At 40.9% G+C, this 10,582-nt stretch overlaps 1 protein-coding gene across 1 annotated transcript in view; it reads left to right on the top strand.

Moving 5' to 3' along the window:
- Nucleotides 1-1,284, top strand: part of LOC106876497 (tubulin beta-4B chain) — a 20,940-nt gene extending 19,656 nt beyond the window's left edge. The window contains exon 4 of the mRNA XM_014925060.2: nt 271-1,284. Within this exon, the coding sequence (XP_014780546.1) occupies nt 271-1,083 (813 nt within the window). The 3' untranslated portion in view covers nt 1,084-1,284. The remainder of the gene's footprint in view (nt 1-270) is intronic.
- Nucleotides 1,285-10,582: the final 9,298 nt, after the last annotated feature.

Here is a 10,582-nt window from a genome sequence, read left to right as displayed (position 1 = left end):
CTCTCACTCGCTCCTTTCTCTCTCACTCGCTCCTTTCTCTCTCACTCGCTCCTTTCTCTCTCGCTCCTTTCTCTCTCGCTCCTTTCTCTCTCTCTCTCGCTCCTTTCTCTCTCTCTCTCTCGCTCCTTTCTCTCTCTCTCTCTCTCTCGCGCACGCTCCCCCCTCGCGCACGCGCTCTCTCTATCTCTCCCCCTCTCTTCGCGCACTTCCTAGCTCCTCTCTCTCTCTGGTATTTAGTATGTACAAGTGATATTTTCTGTTTTGTTTCAGGTGTCTGACACAGTTGTTGAACCATACAATGCCACATTGTCTGTCCATCAGTTGGTAGAAAATACAGACGAGACCTATTGCATTGACAATGAAGCCCTTTATGATATCTGTTTCCGTACCTTGAAATTGACTACACCTACTTATGGTGACTTAAATCATTTAGTGTCTGCGACCATGTCAGGTGTAACTACCTGTCTCCGCTTCCCTGGACAGTTAAATGCTGATTTAAGAAAATTGGCTGTAAATATGGTACCATTCCCCAGGTTACATTTCTTCATGCCTGGTTTTGCTCCACTCACCTCCCGGGGTAGCCAACAATACAGAGCTCTGACAGTTCCTGAATTAACTCAACAGATGTTTGATGCTAAAAACATGATGGCTGCTTGTGATCCTCGTCATGGTCGCTACCTCACTGTGGCAGCCATGTTCCGTGGTCGTATGTCTATGAAGGAAGTTGATGAACAGATGCTAAATGTACAGAACAAGAACAGCAGCTACTTTGTTGAATGGATTCCTAACAATGTGAAGACAGCAGTTTGCGATATTCCTCCACGAGGTTTGAAAATGTCTGCAACATTTATTGGTAACAGCACAGCTATCCAAGAACTTTTTAAGAGAATCTCAGAACAGTTCACTGCCATGTTCAGGCGGAAAGCTTTCCTCCATTGGTACACAGGTGAAGGTATGGATGAAATGGAGTTTACAGAAGCTGAATCTAACATGAATGATTTGGTTTCAGAATACCAACAGTATCAAGATGCTACAGCTGAAGAGGAAGGCGAATTCGAAGAGGAAGGTGAAGAAGAGGCTTAAATGACATCTATTCGCTTTTATTTCTTCTTTTATTTTTTGACATTCCATTTCGAAACCCCCTCTCCTAATCTCCATGATTGGTTTTCTTTTCCACCTCTATTCATGAAGAAGAAAAAAAGAAACTGTTGGTCGCCAAAACTCAAGTGTTCTCGAGGTTACCTTGACTAATGTAAAGTGTTGAATAAAATCTTGTAAATTATATTTTATCTTGTAAATAGTTTTTTTTTTCATTTTTTTTTTTTTCATTAAATTTCATTTGCATAAATATATTGTAATCATGTTACTGGCAATAACTTGTTCAGTCATTAGTCTGATGTGTCAGTTAACTAGGCTATTGTAGATAATTCTTCAGTCATTAGTCTGATGTGTCAGTTAACTAGGCTATTGTAGATAATTCTTAACCCTCCTACATGTCTGATGAAATACATAACCTATCCTCTAAATGTGTGCGTATGTGATTGCTCTGACTGAAGGACAAAGGAAGTAATATAACAATGAGTCACATTGGACTTGTCTAAATGTTGAGCCTGAAATGATAGGTTTACATAATTGAGAAGAGAAAGGTTTGCATTTCAGTTTATGAAATTCTATTACATAAATTTGAAATGGTCAACTGACTCTGATTCATTGTTTTTACACCTGCTTTTCCATGCCTGCAGTGTTTTAAAGCTGGATGCTCTTGCTGGCACCAGTCCTTTTATTTGCCTCTTACAATGTGCAGACCTACTGTGTACCTGTTCTAAAAAGTGGGATATTAATAATGGCGATCTGCTTTAGTCTGTATTAGGCAAATATTTATTTGAAAAGCTATTTAACATTGATTTGGACAGTTGATCGATGTTTAAAGTGACTGCCTTAAAGAATGGTCAAGATGTTTTGGCATACTTGACAAGACAAAGCCTGACGGGTCATTCTTAAATTCCCTCCAGTCATTATTTGTATTTAATTCTCAATATAATCAAAATTAATAGAATGTGTAATTTGAATATATTAGTGGACAAGTAAAGCTGTTTGTTAGTAGGGGTGATATGTGAAGATATCCTCTAGTAGTGATCAGCTTCATCCAGGCACATAATGTTGGCAAGTGGTGGCTGGCAGGTTTAACATACAAAATACAGTAATCCCTTGACCGTTGTAGGTATTAGGTTCCAAAACCTCCCATGGAGATAATTAAAATCTAAAAAAAATACCTATCAGCTGCAGAAACCTGCGATATATTGAGGAGATGCGATATGGCGAGGGATTGCTGTACTACTATAAATTTTATCTTTGGTGGTGGGGGGCACAGAAGGATTTGTGTAATCCCCCTCCCCTGTCAATAAAAATTTTTGATTTGCGTTTCAGAATTTACCAAAATTAATCATTAAAGCTAATGAGTTTTCTTTTCACTCCATGAGAAAAGTGGTCTTAGGTCAATTACCAACCTCCAGTTGATAATTATATGGAAAAATAATACAAATTGTAAAAATAGTTTTCACTTTATAGCTCTGGAGGAAGGGCTTGTTAAGTCTTTATAGGTCTGGTGATGGTTGTTTCCCTTGAACAGTTACCCGTTGGCTATAGAGAGAGTAAGCTAATGGGTGAAGTGATTCGTGTCTGAGTGGAAATGGCCCAACTTTAAAGAGCAGATGCTATTGTAGTAGAATAGAAATCTGTTTGGGCCAGATGTTGGAGGTGTCTTAAGTAACTAAGTAATTTAATTGATATATGCAGTGAGTGGATCTATTGGATGTGTATTAATCTGTGAGTGGTGAAGTATAGAGCCCATCCAGATAGTGACATTGGATTAAGTCAGAAGAAATTTTTATTAATATGATTGAAAGGTGGCGAGCTAGCAGAATCATTACCACACCAGACGAAATGCTGAGTGGTATTTTGTCTGGCTTTACATGCTGAGTTCAAATTCCATTGAGATTGACTTTGCCTTTCAGACTTGATAAAGTAAGTACCAGTTGAACACTGGGGTTGATGTAATTGACTTTGTGCCAAAATTTGAAATCGATATGATTGAATAAGTGTTTTCTCACAATGAACTGTACCTGTGAAAAATGAAAACCAAAGCAATAAGATTAGGCATCAGCACACTGAGTCTCATGGAAGATGTAATTTAAGTCAGTTCGTTCATGACACACGTTGAAATGTTGATGAGCCTTTGCTTCCATTAACAAAAAGATTACTTTTTCAGGTTGGACATTTTTGACTACTTTTCCAGTTGAATTATCCTCATACAGTTAACTTAATCTGGACAATTCTCTAATATTCATGAAATCCATTCCAATATAGACACCAAACAAAAAAATTAAAGCATACATTCTTTCTTCCTTAATCTGTAGTCCATCTGTCCAGACTGTACTCAAACTTCATTCTTAAAGGTGATGTTTGTACATCTGTAGATGCCACTTTTTTCCTCCTGGATACCTGCAACAAAGTTTCTACAACAAATCTCTTCTTGCATAGAGAACATCTACACATCACCCTTTGAAGTCATTGTCCTCACTCACTTTTTATTGCATTTTAATGCAGCTAGTGGAGAAAAAAAATCTTTCAATCCTGAATTATTTTCATCTTTGCTCCACACACATATTTCAAACATTCTTGATCTCTTTCTCACCTCTAACTCCAGCATCAACCAAACTTCTAGTCTCTGCATAAGTTGTTCAACTGCATATCCTCCACTGCCTCTTGGGGCACTTGAAGCCAGCTGATTGGTCTAAAGCATGCTCTGCAACCAGTTATGCCATGGCACACTGGTGTGCCATAGTGTAACCTGAATATAGTTTTTTTCCCCTATAATTTTAGTTATATTTTTAGTTCATTTGTAGTGCCAAATTTTGAAAGAAATATAAGTGTACTGCAAGTGAAAAAAGGTTGTGAAGCACTGGTCTAAAGCAACACAACAGGGCATATACTCCATTAACCACTGATCCATATGAAACAGCTTGGTGAAACTATTGAGACACGCCAGCATGCTTGCAGCATTGCCGCGGGTGGGTGGTGGCGAGGCTAATGCGCTGGAACAGCCAAGTGCCCTCACAAGCCTCCTTTGCAAGGCGATTTGCTAGGGAAGACAGGAATCTTGCAGTAAGTGGTCCGACCCAATCAAACGTCTCGAATGCCACAGGGTGGAAAATGTAGTTGACCGACAGATCGTGGTATTTCAAGATTTTGTTCTGCTTGGCCACAGAAGCTGTAGATCTCGCCCTAACTGCAGCATCCAGGATGTGAGAAGAAGCAAAGAAGTTGCTAACTGTGACATCCCAGACAAGGCATCTGCCTTGTGACCAGGGGCACAAGGTGAGGCCATCAGGTCTCTTCCCATCACATATGGACAATCCTGATGGTTCCAAGATGAAGATGTTTGCCCGGGCCAAGCTCCTCTTGATTATCAGTTTCAACTCTGTAGGACATGCAAAGTGACCAGCATTCAGGTGGCAAGAAAGGCCGTGGAGTCTAGCCTGCCACAACAGATCAAACCCATGCATATGTCAGCTCCTACTCTGAGGGCAAAGAAGACATGAAGTTTGTCCAGGCTGAGTAGGCCACCAACATTTTAACCACAGGGATGGCATCATTCCAGTCACCCGAGTATTTGGCACTAGCAGACAGTAAGTGACACTTTGAAAACTGGTCCGACTGGATGAAGAGGGAGTCGAAGGTGGCCTTCGAAATTATTTATCTCAAGTTCTCTGACTCCGACAGTCCTCCACCTTCTCAGGAGCAGACATGTCCATGTTGGAAAGGAGAGGAACTGGTCCATGTTGGGATGGAGAGGATGTTGCTCACCAGGGTGGAGGAAAGGAAGCAGGGGAGAGAGAAGGACGAACACTTGCAAAGACCAAGACCTCCAAATTGCTTGGGCAGTGCAGCCTGATTGTGGGATGTTGGAGAGAGTCTGACATTGACTAAGCATTCAAATCTCTCAAAGATTAGGTTGTCGAAGTGTTGGAGGCACAATTGGAATCGGTAAGAGGAGTTGACTCTGAGTAAATATAGAAGCTTAGGGACTGTGAGGTAATTCCTAAGTATGAAAAAACCTTGATGGGGTTCATTAACTTCAATATTTTTCAGCAATTGCTCAAGGGCAACCACCTTCGACTGGAAGATGGACTCAAAGGTAAGGTCAGTGATTGGGGCACCAAGCCGATGGAATTGAGCCCCCCCCCAAACATGCATCGTCGAGATACCAGGCATTGGGGTCTAGCTTGACACCCATTTTAGTGATGTCATCAATGCCTAGTGTGAACAGAGCGGGCCCGGGTAGATTGCCCTTGAGGCAGAGGTGATGATTTGGTCACCACAAGAGAGATAGGAGGGCTCCCGATAAGCCTGCCCTGCGAGGCGGTAGAGTTGTGGGACCTCTCTTACTGAGCTGAGTACAGCACCGCAGCTGATGGAGTTGAAGGCATTCTGAAAGTCAAGTTTGAGGATGACCTTGGGTAACAAGGAGGGCGAGTTGGCATAGGCTCTGGTAGCATGGACAGCAGCTTCACATCCCAATTTGGTACCCACTCCTAGCTGGGTGGGGGAAAATCCGTCCTCCAATAAGCTAGAGACCAATTGTAAGCACACCTTTGCAGTGAGATGGCAAAGGGTGCAGCCGAGCACAATAGGGTGCAAGTCTCCATTGGGTTTGGTGAGCCCGAAGAATAGTGGGCGGATATAAGGAGGACGTTAGCTGAAGAGAATTGGTTCATGAACTGAGACAAATTCTCCTAGAGCTCAAGTCCAGCGTCACCGGCCAATAAGAAGATACCATCCTTGAGGTATTGAGGCTGAAGGCCATCAATTCCTGCACCTGAACCAGCAGGGAAGGATGAAATTGCCTTTCTGATGTTATCTGAGGTGAAGACTGGTCTCAAGTATTCTGGGGGATCAGGCCAGTTTAGTTGATTATCAGTGGGTGCTTCTCTTTCAGACATCTAAGAGACTCAAGAGTCACATGGAGTGAGAGAGGATAAAGAAGAGAGGAGACGGACAGCCCCTTTTATGTCGAAGTCGCTGAATTTAGCATTGACTGTGCACTTAAGGTATATCGGTTGCCTGTCGCTAGGCACCGTGCTCAGTGTCAAATTGAGGTGAGAAGTGGTCGGGTGGACTCAGATAGCTGGAACTGTCACTTGAGTGAGGATGTAAGGGAGCTCGATTTCACATTGTGCATGTGGAGAGAGATGCGGGGGAACAGAAACAGTTTCTGCCAGTCGGATGCATTGTTGGATAAATATAGGTTTTTCAACAAGCTGGAGAGCACGCAAGCAAAGCTATTCCAAGCTCCCTTAGTGATCCGGTTAACAAGCTTCAATTTAGATAAACCCTGGAGGGCTGCAGCAAAGTCCTCAGTAGAGAGCTGGTTGTCGGAGTGTGAGGTATCTCCACGGAGTGTGTCAAAGCTGAAGTGGCACTGACTGCAGGTCCAGTATGGAAGACTTTCGGCTTGAGCCTTGGTGATGCGGACACAACTCCTGTGGTAATTTTGGTGGCACAGGTGACAATTAGTTGTCTTTAAGTAACGGCTATTGTGAGCACAGTCAGGTTGCGAGCTAGCATCGACTGATAATAGAGGGCTAGCCTTGGAACTCAATTGAGGGAGTGCAGCATTGGTTCTGAAGGTGGGACTAGAACAGAGGTTGGGAGGTGTTAAAAGTTACAGGAGTGGTGAGGTTGGCAGGGTTAATTCAGTTTCCATCAGTGGGGCTGGAACGAAGGTTGAATGTGGGGTGGGGGAAGGGTTGAAAGTTGTGGGGTTGGTAGGGTTAATTCTGTTCAGAACCCATGGTGGAGAGAGGTTAGCTTCTCTAGAGCATACTGAAGTTGGTGGTGAATGAGAGGTCAGAGGTTGATCTATTGTCACATAGTTGCTCCACCAAGCAGGTCTCTTGGTCATTCAACACATGCCTCTACCACCAAGAATGGATAGGTTAAAGTGGTGGCAAACTCCACAAATCGGCAGTCAGTGATTGGGAGATAAAGAGCAATAAGAATGAGTGGGGGAGAAAAAAGGAGGGAGAGAGGAAAAGACAAGAAAGGTGACAAAACCTTACAGAGTGCTTTTGTGGCTTTGTCTCTATGAGCAGTACTGAAATGTGTAGTAAGGCTGTTCAGAAAAGGCAAATGCTACTTGTAATTATATTCTATTCAATATTAATTTAATTTTATTTATTTAAAATAAAGTCATTTTATTAAATTTGTATCCTCATTTTATTTCTTTTTTCATTATTTAAAAAATTCTTTAAATATATTCATTTGTAGCTTTGTCTCTGTACAATACCGAAATTACAGTATGTACATTATGTCCAGAAAAGGCAAAGTTGCGATGATTATCATTCATTTTTAATTTAATTTCTAAATGAGAATTAGTCCAATGAAAAAAATTAAAATTTTGTTTGAATTTTCTTAGAAAATTTTGAATTCAAAATGACTGCAAAAAATGGTAATTTTATATATTTTTAATTAAAGTTTTACCGCAATGCCTGTAAAAACACTGGACTAGCCAATAAAAATGCGGACGCATACTAACAATATTCCTAACAATTAAACCTGGAAAAGTAGAGGACAAGATAAACTCATTAAAATTTGAGCTTAAAATATTGCTGCTAAAATTAAAATTTCACATTTTTTTATTAATTCATTTAGTACAAAAAATAAAATTGAAATTAAAAGGAAAAGTGAAATTAATTGAATTTTTAAAAAAATATGAAAAAGTACCTCTTAGGTACTTTTTAATTTTAGCAGCAATATTTCAAGCTCGAATTTTAATGAGTTTTTTTCTTGTCTTCTACTTTTCCAGGTTTAATTGTTAAGAATATTGTTAGTATGTGTCTGCATTTTTTATTGGCTAGCGGAATTATACTTGTGTATTTTAGTCTCAGGAATGGCAACTCTCTGATGATGCTCACACATCATTTCAAAGATGGCAGTCATTAACAACTGCTTTAAATCTCACTCCATGGTTATTGCAAAGCCGGATTTACTGGAGACCTTTTCTCATAGGTCATATGCCAGTGGTTTCTCATCTTTGGAAAACTGGATGAAAAGTGTTCTTGTACTTAACATCAGCATAACATTTGACTATGCAAATCAAGCAAAACCATCCGTCTACATTTCTCTGGGGGCTTCCTGTCAGATTATACCATGGAGTGAGAGCACACTCAAGCATAATTTTTTCCCTCTTGTACAAAATGAAGCATCTACATATATAAAGTTTTGAACTTTTACCTCTTAACTGAATCCTTAAAGTCACTACAAATATTAGACTTCACCATCCCAGATAATCTCTACCAGTTATTTATAAATTCAACATGGAAAACACTGATCTCCCTCTCGGCTCCTCCCTTCCATTAACATTTGTCTTTATCATGAGATTCACAAAGAATTACTGCTCCAATATCTAGGCTGGTGCTGTTTACTACATAGACTGCATCCAGAGAAAAGCCACTTGACTGACTGGCATAGGTTCTCACACTCTAACAGGCTGTTTTTTTTAATCATTTTTTTCTAATCTGTTTTTTTTCTATCATTGCTAGTGACCTCTGCTTCTCAGAAATGGCTGGTCTCATACCACTTCAGAAGCAAAATATATAAGGGACAACAAAGAAAGGAACTGAGCTGATATGCATTATTATGTGGTATCAGTGTGGGGAGACACACTTGCCTCTGAACATAAGGCAGAAATAAACAGTTTATCAAACTTAATCCCTACAGTCTATGGGCATATTGGCTATCTTGAAATCCACTGGATTGAATCATAGTGAAGGTAAATTCCTGGACGGGCTGCTGTGTTTTCCATGACAATCACATCTTGTCTCAGATGCTACATTCCACCTGTTGAGAGCCATGGAAAGCAAGTAGTACATGGTCCATGTGTAAACTACTGGATACAATCTGTCCATTCGCAGGATCCTTAAGCTTCCAGACCCTTCTCCTCCATGCTGGTCGTCTTCTGGGCATCCATTTAGCCCTGATCCTGAAGTTGCTAACTACTAATTTATGTTGTGGGGTGCATTCTTCACCTGGGAAGGTTTTGGCATTTATAAATAGCCATCCTTCTTGTTTCCTGGTGAGGATGTAATCAATTTGACTAGTGTGTCCACCAGATTGGTAGGTGAATAGGTGACTGGCAGGTTTCCTGAAGTTAGTATTACAAACCATAAGATCATTTGCATCGCAGAACTCCATCAGCCCGGTTCCCTCCTCATTGTGGGAACCAAAACCATAGCCTCCATGGAAGCCCCCTGTTGCAAGCCACAAAGAGAAGGTCCCTGTCATTCGTTGACGAGGTAGACTGCAAGAGGGTGTCATAAAATCAGTCTTTCTGTTCATCAGGTAGCCCCGGCTGAGATAATGGTTCTTAACCCATGTTGCAGTACTAATCTAATCTTAAGTATTCTATCACAGACTCTGCCTCAATTACCTTATCAACCCATTTCTCCACAAGAAGTATACCCACACCTCCGACTCTGTCAGTGTTCCCTGCCCAGAAAATCTTATACCTATGTTCTTTGCCTGTGAGGAACCTAGCAGAACTTCCTCTCCACCTTACTTCTTGCATGCAGCACAAATCTACACATCTCCATTCAAGCATCTCAACAGACCTACCTTTCAGTGTGCCAATCCTGAGGGTGTGGGCCCATGAGACCCTGGGATGGGGGACAGCAGCATCATGTACCTGAAAAGAAAGCTCACATTTGGCAGAACTCATAAACATATAATAGCCTTCAACCTGCATACACTAAACCACCATTTTCATGCGCTACATAGGAGATAAACTCTAACATGGAACATTAAGCCTTTGGAGGTGTTCATGGGAGAGACATCCGATAGAGGTCAGAAGATAGAGACTTCCAGTACAGGTGGTGGTGGTGGGAAGCGCAGGCGCACCTCAAAACAGCAAAATGAAATGAAATAATAAGGCAATTATGATCTGCTCTGAAAAAAAAGAGGTTTAGATGTATGCTAGGTTGCTTATCTGAACATCTGGTTTTCTACTCCATTTGGTGGGGTATTAGAAGATGAGCTAGTGGAAACTGAATGAGCTAGTTTATATAGGGTGGGGTGGGGTGAGGGAAGTGCTTATCAACAGAGAGAGAAAGACCAGAGTTAGGCTGGTCGAAGACAGAGCACTAAGAGACAGAATTTGGGGATTTAGGGTAACATAATTGAACGAATGGGTTTAACATTGCCGTGTGCCAGGGTGAAAGAGTAGTAATTCTGATAATGAGATAGAATTTGGCACCACAAAACAGCAAAAACTCAGGCTGCTGGTGTGAGAGAATATTGATGATAATAATGAGATAGAATTGGGCATTTGAATTCTTAACTAGAGCTATAACTAAGAGTTTCTGGTCAGCCAAACTGACAAAATTAGATAAATGAATGAATAAATGACAATAATAAATTAGCGTGCATCTTGGAAAACCAAAAGGCAATATTAATTGCCAAAAGATTTCAAAAGTCAAAAGGTGTGAAATTGAATGTCTAAGCCTTTAGTACTAGTGATGGGTGA

Source organism: Octopus bimaculoides, chromosome 5 (assembly GCF_001194135.2).
Source record: "Octopus bimaculoides isolate UCB-OBI-ISO-001 chromosome 5, ASM119413v2, whole genome shotgun sequence".
In the NCBI taxonomy this organism is placed as follows: Eukaryota; Metazoa; Mollusca; class Cephalopoda; order Octopoda; family Octopodidae; genus Octopus; species Octopus bimaculoides.
Note: the sequence above shows the minus strand (reverse complement) of the source record. Positions and strands in the feature narration are given on the sequence as shown.